The 17,045-nt window shown below is 38.3% G+C and overlaps 1 protein-coding gene across 1 annotated transcript in view; it reads right to left on the bottom strand.

Moving 5' to 3' along the window:
* The window catches only part of TRIM33 (tripartite motif containing 33), a 49,496-nt gene that overhangs the window by 23,272 nt on the left and 9,179 nt on the right, over nt 1-17,045 (bottom strand). The window contains exons 2-5 of the mRNA XM_058039704.1: nt 10,344-10,462; nt 7,789-7,936; nt 4,863-4,995; nt 1,318-1,434 (exon numbers count right to left, since the gene is read on the bottom strand). Of these exons, the coding sequence (XP_057895687.1) occupies nt 1,318-1,434; nt 4,863-4,995; nt 7,789-7,936; nt 10,344-10,462 (517 nt within the window). The remainder of the gene's footprint in view (nt 1-1,317; nt 1,435-4,862; nt 4,996-7,788; nt 7,937-10,343; nt 10,463-17,045) is intronic.

Raw genomic sequence — 17,045 nt, 5'->3', positions numbered from 1 at the left:
ACAAGGAGTTAAAAATTTACATCAGAACTTCTCTTTCTGTCTTGGTGCACATCCTCCTGCTGCCCTGTACTTTCCACCCCCAGCTGATGTGTCATTCTGCAGATGCCCTCAGAGCTGCAGGAGGCTCAGAAAACCACAGAGCACCGGGGTGGAATTCCCTGATCTGGGGTTCAATGTGAGGCTGAATTTCAGCTCACCCTGGAAATCTGAACTGAAGCTACCTAAAAAAAACCCCAATCAAAACCCCACAACCAACCACAATTTCCTATTCAAATTCACACTAAGGTTTTGTTACACAGTTATCAGAGGCCTTCATAAGAAACAAAAATATTTTAATATTTCAACTTGTTACACAGATATCAGGGGCCTTACTATGAAACAAAACTATTTTAATATTTCAACTTGTTACACAGATATCAGAGGCCTTACTATGAAACATAAAAGTATTTTAATATTTCAACTGTTACAGTTGAATATTAAAAATATTTTAATATTTCAACTTGTTACACAGAGGTCTTACTATGAAACATAAAAATAATTTAATATTCCAACTGTTACAGTTGAAGAATAAAAATATTTTAATATTTCAACTTGTTACACAGATATCAGGGGCCTTACTAAGAAACATAAAAATATTTTAATATTTCAACTTGTTACACAGATATCAGGGGCCTTACTATGAAACATAAAAATATTTTAATATTTCAACTTGTTACACAGAGGTCTTACTATGAAATATAAAGATATTTTAATATTCCAACTGTTACAGTTGAAGAATAAAAATATTTTAATATTTCAACTTGTTACAGAGTTATCAGAGGCCTTTCTGTGAAACATAAAAATATTTTAATATTTCAACTGTCACAGTTGAAAATTTTAGTATTGAATATTAAAATATATTTAAAATATTGAATATTAAAATATTTTAATATTTCAACTTGTCACACAGTTATCAGAGGCCTAACTATAACACATATAAATATTTTATTATTTCAACAATTCTGTCACCTAAAGCTAACTCCAAAGAAATTATAGGATGGGTTTTCTTGTCTTTTTTATTCATCTTTTTCTCCCCCACCCCCAAAGTGTAATGAATGTGTCACACCTTTGGTTCTATTCAAAGTCATCACAAAAAACACAATCTTTAACATTTATTTCTTGTAAGAACTTCCAAGAGATGCAGAGTCTTGTTCATAAAAATTATGAAAAGCAATTAAGATACAGAATTAAGTTCAGTGTGTTAATCCAGTCCCACCATTCATTTTGCTGTGTCTCATTAAAAACCAACGTAACAGCTGATTATTTTGGGGAACTCACCTATTTTGAACTTGGGCAGCTGCAAAATTTACATAATTCTTCTTCTCAAGAAGTTTGGCCAAGAGGTTCTCAATTGCACCCTTCTGGTTCTGAAAAGCTTCTTCCAGGAACTGGTACCTTTTCAAGAGCAAGAGAAAAAACTGATTACCAAGGGACAGAGGGCTGAAAGTCAGGTGCAAAGCCATGAAATTTGGAAAAAAATATGAGTGAGAAAAAAATAAAAACCACAGAGAAAGAAAACACTAAAAAAAATCAGACTCTGAATATTCTGATCAGTGTGCAAAATGTTGAAAAAAGTCCTTTGGTACTGGCCAGGAGATTGAATCTCTGTGGGAAATTATCAATTCCAACCACACAGGGATGCAGTGCCTCCTTTTTTTGATGAGGAAAATGCACCAAAAGCTTAAACACAATTAAAGGATACCAAAACCAATCCCCTAAATTATCCCAAATTCCCCAGTTTTTCAGCTCATGTTTGACTGCATTAGTTTAATCTGAAGGAAATTTCCCTATTAAATAAACTTCAAGTTTTTTCCACCTCTGCTGCTTCCAAGTGAAGAATTTTCCTTTCCAAGCTCTTCAGCTGAACAGCTGCTATCAAAAGTACTTTCCATTACTTCATCTGAAAAGAGGTAAGTACCAACACTGAGGGAAAATAACAAAATTTGCTGCCTTTTCCTAAAATATTGCAATAAAAATGCCACAGAAACACAATGCCTCTGCTGAAAATGGCCAAGGGGAATTAAGATTAAAGCAGCTCCATGAATTCCTGATCAACTGCTCAAAATCCAGGATTCCTAACTTGCTAAGTTTTGTCTTGGCAATAAATAAACCTCCTGCTTGTGCAATGTAATTTGTTAACAATAGGGAAAATTTAATGTCCCAGAACACCTTGGCAATGTTTTGCCAATATTCAAATTGGCAGAAAATTGCTGCAATTAATGAAGCATTCTATAAGGTGCATTAGAAACAATTTACAGCAACTTCCAAAGAAAATGAAGAAGAAATTAGTGCTGTCTTCTGTCACAGTGTGGAACATTACAATCCAAAGGAAAAGATTGTCTGGATTGTCAGCAAACTCACAGTTTTTTTATTTAAATGACTCACAAGCATGATAACAGGGACTCAGACAAAGAATGTAATTCACAACAAAAACAACTCTACTCCTTAATTAATTCAGTTTGTACAGCAACAGACAAATCTGAACTCCAAGAGTTGAGATTCTTCATTCTCAGTGGTGGAATTTTGCTTTTTCTAAACAGGCTAAAGTTCTTACAGACAGACAGACAGCAGCACAAGATTTTAGATACTCCAATACAAAAAAATAGCATTCCTAAAGCCCAAAGAGAAAAACTTGAAATGTTTGGGAGCTGCTGATTTTATGAAATTATTTTCATTAAGTTCAAAATTATATTTCCACTTGAAGGAGAAGTGAAAAATCTACATGTAGCTTGTACTGCTAAATTTTTGCTGTGGCTCTTGCTACAGCCAAAAATCCTTTTCTTTTTTTCAGTACTGCACTTCCAGCTTCCCAAGTGTGTGGACTGGGAATACCCAAATTAAGGAATCTCACAGCATCAGGCTGCTGAAATTATTGTCAGCTTTCTACAGAATCCCCAGCAATCCCTGCCCTGACAGGGTGGAACTGGATGATCTTTAAGGTCCTTCCAACCCCAAACCATTCTGGAATTCTAAAACTGAGATTCTGAACTGGCCCTCTGAACTGGAGGTACTGAAATTGTGATTCATCCTCCTTTGGGGTAAACTATGAGGATTTCAGGTAAGAAGAAAACAGGGGATTAAAATCAATTTTTTTTTCCCATTTGGCATGATTCTCCACAAAATCTCAGCTGCACTTCAGGCAGACAAAGCAGTGCCTTAATCATCTGTAATTCACACCTGCAACTCAGAACCATATGGAAAGAATATTCTGTAAAAAAAAAGCACATTAATAAAGACAAATTCTCCTTCTGGAAGAGCACAGGTAAGTAGGACAAGATCCAGCTGTTAATCCATCAGCAACATGCACAGAACAGATGCAAAGAAACCAACTGGACCAAGTTAGTGAAAATATCCCAGGAGAGCACCCTTGTGACAAGGGAGTCACCCAGGATATTTATGATCAAATCTATGAAAGAAGAGAGCAGGAATATTTGAGGGAATAATAGTAATAGTAATAGTAATAATAATAATAATAATATATAATAATAATGTTATTTCAAAGTAAATATTTTGAGGGTGTTAATATAATAATAATTACTGTTATTTCAAAGTAAAAGTTTTTATTATTATTAAATAATAATAATTGTTATTATTATCATTATTATTTCAAAGTAAAAGTTTTCCACAGGCTGCTATAGCAGTCTGATAATAATCACTATTCTGAGAAAAACAGGAAAAAAGAAAAGCAGAACACTAGATTCAGTATTACACCTTTAGAGAGAAGAGGTAAGGAAAAGCAGTGGTGCAGTGGTTGATAAATATGAATTATCCCCAGATTCTCTATTGTAACACTGCAAAATATTTGTTCAAACATTCAAACAACTACATGACAAAGCTGCTAAAGAGCAGAAGATGGAATGTGTCTTAAAGGGATTCCAACTCCTTTTCCAGCAGAGGCAAACCCAGCATTTCCTTTTACCTGGAATGAGGCAACTTTTAACCAACTAAACCCAAACCATTTTGCCCCTCTGCACCAGAAGAATACACGAAAATAAAAGGCAAAATTTAGACTTTCCTTTACAAAATTCCCCTAAAGACTGTTGCACAACCAAAAATGCCCTTTCAGAAAATTCATTACCTCAGCCATGACTCACTCTATCACTTTTGCTTCTTTTACAGCACCAGGTGTTCAGGGCTGCAGGAATTTCCAATCAAGTCCTGGCCACAGAGATTGCACTGGGAACTGCCAGGCAAATGAACACCTGAATCACAGCAAACCTCCTCAGCCCATCTTGGCTTAAATCTCATCTTAGGGGACTTGACAAAGCTCAAGTTTCCATCACTCCACACAGGTTCTCTGTCACCATCACATTTTTTGAAAAATCTCTTTGCCCAGGATTTCTTCTCCTGGGAAGCTGAGAAGCCTCAGAGAAAAATGAAAACAATAATTATCTGATTTGCTTCTCCTTTGGAATGTGGTTTGGACATTGTTTACCAACAGGTGCTTGTTTGATTGGTTTCATGTGAATTGTTTTGATTTATTGGCCAATTATGGTCAAGCTATGTTGGGACTCTGGAAGGAATCACAAATTTTTCATTATTATCTTTTTTAGCCTTTTGTCTGTATCTTTCTGTATTCTTTAGTATAGTATTCTTTAATATAATACAGATCACAAAATAATAAATTAGCCTTCTAAGAACACAGAATCAGATTCATCATTCCTCACAAAAAATACAATTCTCTGCAAGGGATGGCTTCAGTCCAACCAGGAGTAAATGCAGCAGAATTTCCAACACAAGCAGCTCCCATCAATGTCACTTCACCCTCTGAGACAGCACAGCACAGGAGTTCAGAAATATTTACAATATTTGTATATCTGTACCTGTGTTCTTTGTGCTCCAGTAACTGACAGTCTCTGCATGTCAGCCTGTCACAGGTTTCACAGAAAAGTTTTAACTGCTCTTGTTTGTGGACAGGGCAGAAAACAGGACGTTGACCAGATGCTCCCACGGCTTCTGTTTTCAAAAATAAACCATTTGTGCATTTTAAGATAAAATTGAGACAATCTGAAGAGCAAAACAACCCAACTAACTTCCAGCAACAACCAAGAACTCGCAAAGGCACCTCCAGATGTGTTCTCAGGCTGAGGTTACTGTGAGAACTTCAGGTCAGGGGTTGGATTTGATGAGCTCAGAGCTCTTTCCCAACCTCCATAACTCTGGGATTTACAGTGCCAGTGGTTTAGAGCTGTTTTCTTTCTTTACTGATTCATTTTGCTTTATTTATTTATTCATCTTTTCTCATGAGCACCCAAAAGGCTGCACACAATCTTTATAAACACATGTACACCAGCACAGTGTACATGTGTTTATAAAGATTTCATTTCATCTTTATAAAGATTTAATTCCATATAATTTCACCTCTGACACACTGAAGGATGGCTCAAACCTTTTAAACCTTTTTAACCTTTTTTTAAGGTTTTTTAAAACCCTTTTTACCTCATGGATTTTCCAGCTTATCCCTTCAAACACCTCATTTAATCAAACACAACTGAAGTGGGAGCTGCAAAGCAAATGTTGCCTGTGTTAAAAGTTACCTAAACCCCCAGATAACAAATAATGGCAAAAAAATAACTCTGGGTTTACTAAAAATTCTGTATAGTGTTCTGAGGATGTTTTGAGCTTAGCAAAGAGGAAAGCAGCCTTTGGAAGGTACAGCAGGTAGGGTTTAAATGAATTTCCCTCACTCTGCAATGTTTCTGAAGCTGGTTATATCATGCAAGTTATTTGTAAAGAAAGAGCTGATGAACCTACAGCTGCCACTCACTGAGAGAAATTTAAAAGTCTCCAGGGCACATCTTTGAGTCTAAGAAGAAAAAAAACCAATGACCAGCCCTTCCCCACAATCACAATAAATACAATTTCTGATGGAAAGTTTATTTTATAAACTTTAGTTTATAAACTTTATATTTAAAATATAAAATATTTTCTATTTTATAATTTAAATAATTTATATTTAAATATAAATATATAGTGTATATTATAATTATAATATTGATATTATTACAATATTATAGAATTATAGTAGTATATAAATATAATAGTATTATATTATAATATTTATATATATTATTATTTTATATTTATATAAACTTTATAAACTTTCTGGTTTTGGAAGTCACTTTTCAGCCCCTTCCCAGCAGGTATCAAAGGGAAAGCTGAGCTGTAATATCACATTTAAAGTCACAATTTAGCATTCCTTGTAAAAACATCAGTAATTCTTTCTTGGGCCTTATAATTTGATTGAATTTAAGGGTTTCTCATCTGTGAGGCTTAATACATTGAATCTTAAATGGATAATATTTCTTATTAAAAATGTTCATTAAGACATAAAGAGAAGCCTCTCCAAAATGAGGTTTATTTGATAGAGCAAATGAAATAAAATCCCTGTCTAAAGGAACTAAGCTCAACAGTAAACTTTTTAACTATTAAACAATTTCTAGAAAGAAAAGTAGTGTTTGTTCCTTTGAAAGGATACAATAAAACAATTATGGAGATCTTAATTAATTTTAAATGGATTTAAATGAAGAGAGCAAAGTGTTGAGATCTCTCTTCCTCAATGTTATCATTTTCAGACACATCCAGATTGTGGAGAACCTACAAATCTTTAAATCAGAACTTTTAACCCATGTACAAACGGAATTTTCTAATCTAAAATCCAGATACCCTGGACCTGTTTGGAGAACATTTTCCACATGACCTCAACAGGCCACAAATGATAAAATCCAGATAGGCTGGACCTGTTGTGAGATGATTTTCCACATTACCTCAATAGGCTACAAATGATACATGATCAAACAACAGCTCAAGAATTTACTTCTAATAAGGCTGCACACCTGAACAAACCCTACATACACTTCACATATTCAATTTTGCTCACTGAGAGATTAAACCTAAAACAGATTCCAATTCTACATTTACTCAGTAATATCAGTACAAAGTACCAGAATATATTGAAGGTAACTATATAAAATATATAGTTATAACTATATAAACTAAATGACTATAACTATATAAAATACACAGTTATAACTATTTAACTATATAAATTGTATAACTATATAAATAATGTAACTATATAAATTATATGTCTATATAACTTTATAAACTATATAACTATAACTATGTAACTATATAAAATATATAGTTATAACTGACTATATAAATTATATAACCATATAAATTATATAACCATATAACTTTATAAACTATATAACTATGTAACGATATAAAATATATAGTTATAACTATTTAACTATATAAATTATATAACTATGTAAACTTATATATACATTTCTACAGAGAGAACTATAATTGCTTCTCATAATAAAATACAACAAAATGGGTAATTTAATTTCCTTGGACAAGATTTGGAATGGATAAGATTTTTAATATGCCACAGTTCTCCATATTTCAACCCCTCCATTTAGTTATTTGTTCTACTAAACAATCTAATTCTACTAATTTACTACTCTAGAATTCTACTAATCTAGCAAGACTATTAAGAGTGGATCTAAATCCTTTCCAAATGCACAAAGTATCACTCTTATAAATTCAATTCTTCCTCTATTTTTACAGCTTCTAATTTTGCACTGGTAATTTTTACTGCGCTTTTCCCAAATCCTGGGGGAAAGGAAACACACAGAGCTGGTTGTTACATCATCCTCCTCCTTTTTTTTTTTTTTTTTTTAACATAAAAAGAGAAAAGGCTTTTGGAGCAGGCAGGACAAAGTGACACCCAACACCCACCTGAGGACACATCCTCTTTTTTCCTGATCATGTGGTCCTTGGTGAACTTTACTCGCTGGTGAGCCTCGATGCAGGTCTTGCACAGCCACTCCCCACACTCCACACAGAATCCCACAGCACTGGCATTGTCCTCACAGCTGGTGCACACCTGGGGGGGGGACAGAAACCAGAATTATCCGAGAGAGCCCCAGGGAGCAGAAAGGGGAGGGGGAAAAGGCAGCAGGATTGTTCTAGGGAGAGCTGACAGACACAGAAATCAGAGGAAGGTTGGGGAAAAGGCACCAGGATTGTTCTAGAGAGCACTGATAAGGCCAGAGAGCAGAAAGGGAGGGGGAAAAAGGCACCAGGATTGTTCTGGGGAGAGCTGATAGCCCCAGAAAGCAGAAAGAGTTGGGGGAAAAAGGAACCAGGATTGTTCTGGGGAGCACTGACAAATCCAGAGAGCAGAGGAGGGATGGGAAAAAGGCACCAGGATTGTTCTGGGGAGAGCTTTCAGACACAGAAATCAGAGGAAGGTTGGGGAAAAGGCACCAGAATTGTTCTAGAGAGCACTGACAGGACCAGAGAGCAGAAATGGGAGGGAAAAGGGCACCAGGATTGTTCTGGGGAGAGCTGACAGCCCCAGAAAGGGGAAGGGAAAAGGCATGAGGATTGTTCTACGGAGAGCTGACAGACACAGAAATCAGAGGAAGGTTGGGGAAAAGGCACCAGGATTGTTCTAGGGAGAGCTGACAGATCCAGAGAGCAGAAAGAGTAGGTGGAAAAGGCACCAGAATTGTTCTAGAGAGCACTGATAAGGCCAGAGAGCAGAAAGGGTAGGTGGAAAAGGCACCAGAATTGTTCTAGAGAGCACTGATAAGGCCAGAGAGCAGAAAGGGTTGGGGGAAAAAGGCATCAGAATTGTTCTAGGGAGAGCTGACAGACCCAGAGAGCAGAAAGGGTTGGGGGAAAAAGAAACCAGGATTGTTCTGGGGAGCAATGACAGGACCAGAGATCAGAGCAGGGATGGGGAAAAGGCACCAGAATTGTTCTAGAGAGCACTGACAGGACCAGAGAGCAGAAATGGGAGGGAAAAAGGCACCAGGATTGTTCTAGGGAGAGCTGACAGACACAGAAATCAGAGGAAGGTTGGGGAAAAGGCACCAGGATTGTTCTAGGGAGAGCTGACAGATCCAGAGAGCAGAAAGAGTTGGGGGAAAAAGGAACCAGGATTGTTCTGGGGAGCACTGACAAATCCAGAGAGCAGAGGAGGGATGGGAAAAAGGCACCAGGATTGTTCTGGGGAGAGCTGACAGCCCCAGAAAGCAGAAAGGGGAAGGGAAAAGGCACCAGGATTGTTCTAGGGAGAGCTGACAGATCCAGAGAGCAGAAAGAGTTGGGGGAAAAAGGAACCAGGATTGTTCTGGGGAGCACTGACAAATCCAGAGAGCAGAGGAGGGATGGGAAAAAGGCACCAGAATTGTTCTAGAGAGCACTGACAGGACCAGAGAGCAGAAATGGGAGGAAAAAAGGCACCAGGATTGTTCTAGGGAGAGCTGACAGCCCCAGAGAGCAGAAAGGGTTGGGGGAAAAGGCACCAGAATTGTTCTAGAGAGCACTGATAAGGCCAGAGAGCAGAAAGGGTTGGGGGAAAAAGGAACCAGGATTGTTCTGGGGAGCACTGACAAATCCAGAGAGCAGAGGAGGGATGGGAAAAAGGCACCAGGATTGTTCTGGGGAGAGCTGACAGACACAGAAATCAGAGGAAGGTTGGGGAAAAGGCACCAGAATTGTTTTAGGGAGAGCTGACAGCCCCAGAAAGCAGAAAGGGTAGGTGGAAAAGGCACCAGAATTGTTCTAGAGAGCACTGACAAACCCAGAGAGCAGAGCAGGGATGGGGAAAAGGCGCCAGAATTGTTTTAGGGAGAACTGGCAGCACCAGAGAGCAGAGAAAGGGTGGGGAAAAGGCACCAGAATTGTTCTACAGAGAACTGACAGCCCCAGAAAGCAGAAAGGGGAGGGGAAAAAGGCACCAGAATTGTTCTGGGGAGAGCTGACAGACCCAGGGAACAGAGCAGGGTTGGGGAAAAGCCATCAGCATCATCCTGGGGAGCACTGACAGCCCTAGACAGCAGAAAGGGTTAGGGGAAAAAGGCACCAGAATTGTTCTAGGGAGAGCTGGCTGACCCAGGAAACAGAGGAGGGGTGGGGGAAAAGTACCAGAATCATCTGGGGAGCTCTGCCAGCCCCAGAGAGCAGAGGAAGGGTGGGGAAAAGGCACCAGAATTGCTCTAGGGAGAACTAACAGCCCCAGAGAGAAGAAGGGGTTGGGGGAAAAGGAACCAGCATCACCCTAGGGAGAACTGGCAGCCCAGGAGAGCAGAAAGGGGAGGGGAAAAGGCACCAGAAGTGTCCTGGGGAGCACTCTCAGCACCAGAGATCAGAGCAGGGTTGGGGAAAAAGGCACCAGAATCACTCTGGGGAGCAGTGACAGGACCAGAGAGCAGAGGAGAGGTGGGGAAAAGGCACCCAAAGGCAGCCCCAGGGAGCAGAGGCTGGGGCAGAACAGTCCTTACCTGCTCTGACTTCTCGTCGGAGCTGCTGGGGCTCTCCGAGGTGTCCTTCACAAAGTAATTGTCCACCAGGTCGATCTGCCGGCACTCCTGGCGACAGATGGGGCACCTGATCACCCCCACTGCAAAACACAGCAAAAACAGGCTCTGAGGGCAGCAAAACACAGAAAAACACAGCAAAAACAGGCTCTGAGGGCAGCAAAACACAGAAAAACACAGCAAAAACAGGCTCTGAGGGCAGCAAAACACAGCACCCCACTGTAGCCCCACATTTCTCCTCACAGAGAAAAGCAAGGCACAGTTCTTCCCAGGATTGTTTCTAGGTTTCACATTCTCTGAACATCAGAGAAAAAAACCACAATTCTTATCGTTTGCTGTGCCTGTGTTTGTGCAAAAGCAGAGTGCAATATGGAGATTATTTACCCACAGTGAGGGTGTTTTGTTCTCTTGGCCTGTCAGGGCCAGGTGTGTGTGTGTGTGTCAGGACTGAGGGTGACAATCACGAGATTCTGAGCAGTGTGTGCAGGGTTGAGTGATTGGCAGGTTCAGTTTTAAATGTATAGAATATATAGTATAATAAAACAATTAATTAGCCTAGAATAATATAGTATAATAAATAAGTACAGTAAAGTAAATATAGTATAATAAAGCAATTAATTAGCCTAGAATAATATAGTATAATAAAGTAAATAAGTACAGTAAAGTAAATATAGTATAATAAAGCAATTAATTAGCCTAGAAGAATATAGTATAATAAAGTAAATAATATCATAGTATAATAAAGTAAATATAGTATAATAAATATAAATAAATATAGTACAATAAAGTAATTAATTAGCCTAGAAGAATATAGTATAATAAGGTAAATAATATTATAGTATAATAAAGTAAATATAGTATAATAAATATAAATAAATAAAGTAAAGTCATTAATTAGCCTAGAATAATATGGTATAATAAAGTAAATAAGTAAAATAATATTATAGTACAATAAGATAAATATAGTATAATAAATATAAATAAATAAATATAGTATAATAAAGTCATTATTTAGCCTAGAATAATATGGTATAATAAAGTAAATAAGTACAATAAAGTAAATAATATCATAGTATAATAAAGTAAATATAGTATAATAAATCTAGTATAATAAAGTCATTAATTAGCCTAGAATAATATAGTATAATAAAGTCATTAATTAGCATTTTGATATCCATGGAGTCAGATACATCATTTTCTCTCCCTTTTCTAGGGACACTCACAGCATTGCAATCCCCCACAGGCTCTCAGGGCAGCAAAACTCACAAATCAACCTGCCCAGAAGCACCAAACACAAAGCAAACTCCTCCTCTCACCTGGGTAAAGGATTCCAGGTTGGCATTAAAATCCTGCCATTACAGGTGTGGAACAGGTTTCACCCCAAAATACACTCCCTCAACTAAATCCCAAAATACTCACAGACCTCTACAGAAAAGGATGCCCCACCTTGCTGGGGATTCCCCTAATTTTCCTAATTTCTACATCAAACTCAGTTTTTCCTACTTATTTCTTCCCCAAAAAATTCTGTCTTTTCAGCAAAGTAATTTATTGTCCCTAAACAAATATTTATTTTTTCCCCTGTTGATTTTAGATAACAAAATTCAAGATATTTGTGGTTTTTAGATTATTTTTTAGAACAGTCTATGGTCCAGCCTGTCTCAAGCATTAAGAGGGCTGTGCCCAGAGAGCTGTGGGACTTCAGGGATGCTCCTGAAAATGCCACAGCATTTCAGTCTCAGTGTTCTCCCAGGTAGATTTTAAATATCATTTATTTCCATGAGGTCAGGGAGGCAGATGAAGCAATAAAACACCAGCATCGTGCTTTGTTATCCTTTGTAATCACTGAATTAGTTTTAAATCCTCAGCAGAGCTGCAAAGGAGTTACTACATGAAGCAAACTGACATTTAAAGATGTCTATGAACAGCCCCCATAAAGGTTTGAAAACCTATTTATAACTTAGGTAGTGGCTCACACTTCACAGAAGTGTCACTGGATCTCAAATCAAATTTCTATACAATTTATTGAGAATATAATCTTCAAGCTTTCCAAGCCATTGGGTATTTTTACACACTAAAACAACGTTGAGAAGTGTAATTAAATGATGCTCAGCTCCTTTGTGGATATTCAATTAGGACAGTAGGACTTATTTCAGGGAGATTAATTACATTAGCAGTGGAGTAGCATTAATTTTTTTTCAAGTGCTAAAATTAATGATGGCTTCAGAACACGGGAGATTCACTGCAGAGCAGCAACAATCCAACTAAAAATTCCCTGTCTCATCAAACCACACACATCTCAAAAGCAGGATATGACAAATAACAAGTTCTGCAGCAGCTACACATCCAAGAGCTTTCACTCACAGTGAAACCTTCGCCATACACAGAATTTTGAGGTTTTCTGACAACTGAGAGACAAAATTCTGCAGGGAATACCAGCTGAAAGACACCCAGCAGCTGATGTGCATAAACTTACAAAACAAAAATTTCAGATATTTACCATTCAAACCAGTCCATCAAAACCAAACCTAAATTTGATTTTTAGTGCTGCCTTGGGTTAAACAAAGTATTTCAGGAAAACAACAAAACACAAGAAGCTCAAGATCTGTAATCTCTAGACAACAGAAAAGTCAAATCCTACAGATGAAAATCCCTTCCTATAAGGCAATTTGGTTGGTTTTAAAGAAGCCAAACCACTGAAAGCTTAAAAAAAATCAAGGTTTTGATCCAAGTGAGAGCCCACGGACTGGATCCTGGCCAGGGGTAATCCAACACCCAATTTCTGCACCTCCACATTCAAATAAAACCTGCACAAAATGCCCCAAGTGTTCTGCACAAACCTCAAGAGATCAAAACCCAAATTCAAAGCTTTGCCATTCTCATTTAGCACATTACACTCCTTTTTCACATCTCAACACCCTTTATTTCCAACAGCAGCTTTCCAATAATACACGAGCCACTAAACATCTCATATCCTGGTCTTTTAATCTAATAAAAACCAAATTACTGCAGCAGCATTTGTACTAGAAATGAACGTACTGAAAAGATACAGATGTGGCTAATTTTGTAAGGCAGGAGGGAAAAGTGGAGAAAAACAACTGAAATAGCATTTACATAGAAAAAAAGATTCTTAGCTGTCAAAACTTGAGATAATTTGTGAGCTAACAAAGTTTCTTGCAAAAAGTTTAGTGAGAATGTATTTTAGGACAAACTAAGATTCAAATGTTTATATAACCTCTGTGAAAAACAAGTTTTCACTGTCAGTTTCAATTTTTAAAAAATCTTATTTAAAAAAATAAAAGTAAATACAGAAGCATCCATCCTATTTATACTCCAGCAGAACTTACCATGATTTGTTCATGCAGAAAAACAATAAACACATTAGTGTTGGTATAAACATTCCCACTGTAACTCTGCTTGCCAAAAGCATTAGCACATAGTAAAAACCACTATTTTATTTTTCAGATCACGGGTGAATTAAAATAAGACACATTCACACAAATTCTGATGGTCAGGCTGGTTTATGACCTCCCTCAAGCCTAATTATTACCATGAAGATTTCCAATGGCCTCAGAGATGGCCTTATATGATTTTTTGAGCTGTAAATTGTTGCTGCAGAGGTCAAGAGCAGCAAAGAACTGAAGAACTGAGAAAAGGGGAAGTTTCTTTCAGGAAGTTGTGACCACACCACGTGAAACCCTGCACAGGGGCTGAAACCCTTTGTGCAGCAGTTCCTTTGTGCCTCACAGAGCTGTCACCAAAAGCCTGCCCTCAGCATTAACTGCAGCAACACAGCTCAGCTCCAGGTCCTGAAAAACAACAATTCAGGGAGAAATTCAGAAATTCAGGGAGAATCATCCTTTGGACTTTAAAGGCCACAGGAATTATTTTACAGGAGCTGCAGATAACAGGATGGGCTTTCAAGCTTCTTTAGTTGTATTTAGAGGATCGATATTGCTCAGTTTTCCATTTGTTCCTATCACAAGACCTGTAACAACCATGAGCTCCAACCAAAATTAACAATAATAATAATAATAATAATAACCAAAAGTACTCATGATGCCTCTTCCACAACTCTCTGCACCACATTTCCCCTCCCTTTATGCCCTATTCCCAATTAATAATGCAGAGTTCAGATCAGATTCTGCTTTTGGTCCCACAGTTCTGCAGAACAGCACCCCACAAACTTCACCAGCCACCCCCAGGTGCTGCTGTGGATATCAGTATGAAGAAATTCAGGGAGAATCATCCTTTGGACTTTAAAGGCCACAGGAATTATTTTACAGGAGCTGCAGATAACAGGATGGGCTTTCAAGCTTCTTTAGTTGTATTTAGAGGATCGATATTGCTCAGTTTTCCATTTGTTCCTATCACAAGACCTGTAACAACCATGAGCTCCAACCAAAATTAACAATAATAATAATAATAATAATCACCAAAAGTAATCATTATCCCTCTTCCACAACTCTCTGCACCACATTTCCCCTCCCTTTATGCCTTATTCCCAACTAATGATGCAATTCAGATCAGATTCTGCTTTTGGTCCCACAGTTCTGCAGAACAGCACCCCACAAACTTCACCAGCCACCCCCAGGTGCTGCTGTGGATATCAGTATGAAGAAATTCAGGTAGAATCATCCTTTGGACTTTAAAGGCCACAGGAATTATTTCACAGGAGCTGCAGATAAACAGGAATGGGCTTTCAATCTTCTTTAGTTGTACTTTAGAGGATCAATATTGCTCAGTTTTCCATTTGTTTCTATCACAAGACCTGTAACAACCACGAGCTCCAAACAGAAATAACATTATTATTATTATTATTATTATTATTATTATTATTATTATTATTATTATTACTACTATTACTATTACTATTATCCAAAAGTACTCATTATGCCTCTTCCACAACTCTCTGCACCACATTTCCCCTCCCTTTATGCCCTATTCCCAATTAATAATGCAGAGTTCAGATCAGATTCTGCTTTTGGTCCCACATTTCTGCAGAACAGCACCCCACAAACTTCACCAGCCACCCCCAGGTGCTGCTGTGGATAGCAGTATGAAGAAATTCAGGGAGAATCATCCTTTGGACTTTAAAGGCCACAGGAATTATTTTACAGGAGCTGCAGATAACAGGAATGGGCTTTCAAGCTTCTTTAGTTGTATTTAGAGGATCGATATTGCTCAGTTTTCCATTTGTTCCTATCACAAGACCTGTAACAACCATGAGCTCCAACCAAAATTAATAATAATAATAATAATAATAATAATAATAATAATAATAATAATAATAATAATAATAACCACCAAAAGTACTCATTATCCCTCTTCCACAACACTCTCTGCACCACATTTCCCCTTCCATTACATCCTATTCCCAATTAATAATGCAGAGTTCAGATCAGATTCTGCTTCTGGTCCCACGTTTCTGCAGAACAGCACCCCACAAACTTCACCAGCCACCCCCAAGGTGCTGCTGTGGATATCAGTATGAAGAAATTCAGGGAGAATCATGCTTTGGACCTAAAAGGCCACAGGAATTTATGAACTATTTTACAGGAGCTGCAGATAACAGGAATGGGCTTTCAAGGTTCTTTAGTTGTACTTTAGAGGACCAATATTGCTCAGTTTTCCACTTGTTTCCATCACAAGACCTGTAATAACCATAAGCTCCAGCCAAAAATAACACTATTATTAGTAGTAGTAGTAGTAGTAGTAGTAGTAGTAATAATTATTATAATAATAATAACACTAACAACCAAAAATACTCATTACCTCTCTTCCACAACTCTCTGCACCACACTTCCCCTTCCCTTACGTCCTATTCCCAATTAATGAATACAGAGTTCAGATCAGATTTTGCTTTTGGCCCCACATTTCTGCAGAACAGCCAAAATATTTCCAATCACACAAATTCCCTGTCCCCCACTGCTGCCACACACAGCACTCGGCCCAAATGGAGTTTGGTTTTTCCTTTCACTCTGCCTAAAGGGAGAAGCAGGAATAGTTTCCTATCCAATTTTTTGGGGGTTTTTTTTCCTAGTTTTCCAATCAGGAAATTTGGATTGCCAGCGTCCAGCAAAGCAGGCAGGAAAAGCCTGGCACTGCCAGCCCTGCTCAAAGGGAGATGGGTTTCACCTCCTCACCTGAGCCATTTCTCCCTGCCAGGAGATTCAGGGAGCAAAGAGGAGACTCCCACGGGGTCTGCTGAGCCTTTCAGGAGCTGAGGAGCAGCACAAAGCACTGATAAAAACCCAGGAATGTGCTCAGGGATGGACGTGTAGGAGCTCCAGGAACCTGCCCATGGGAGCAGCAGCAGAGCCCTCATGGGAATGCTGTAAATGCGAATTTTGGGACATCCCAGCAATGCTCCTTGCCCCACTGGGAGCCCAGGTCAGTGCAAGACAGCAGGAATGAAAGCAAAAACACAACAAGAACCCTCCTGGAGCTCCAGGACCTGCCCTTCCCACCCAAGGAGCCCAGGAGAAGGTTCTGTCCCAGCAGCACACAGATTTATTGCACTGACAGTTACACAACTGCAGGCACATCTCCTTAAACTGCAAATGAGATCTCCTGATTTGCCCAAGACTTTAAGAACACTAATGAGAGCAGCATCTCTGTAATCCTTTTAAGTGCTTAGGGTGGAGATAAAGCACACTGAGCCAGAGC

Source organism: Melospiza georgiana, chromosome 23 (assembly GCF_028018845.1).
Source record: "Melospiza georgiana isolate bMelGeo1 chromosome 23, bMelGeo1.pri, whole genome shotgun sequence".
Lineage (NCBI taxonomy): Eukaryota > Metazoa > Chordata > Aves > Passeriformes > Passerellidae > Melospiza > Melospiza georgiana.
This window is presented reverse-complemented; position numbering and strand designations above follow the sequence as displayed.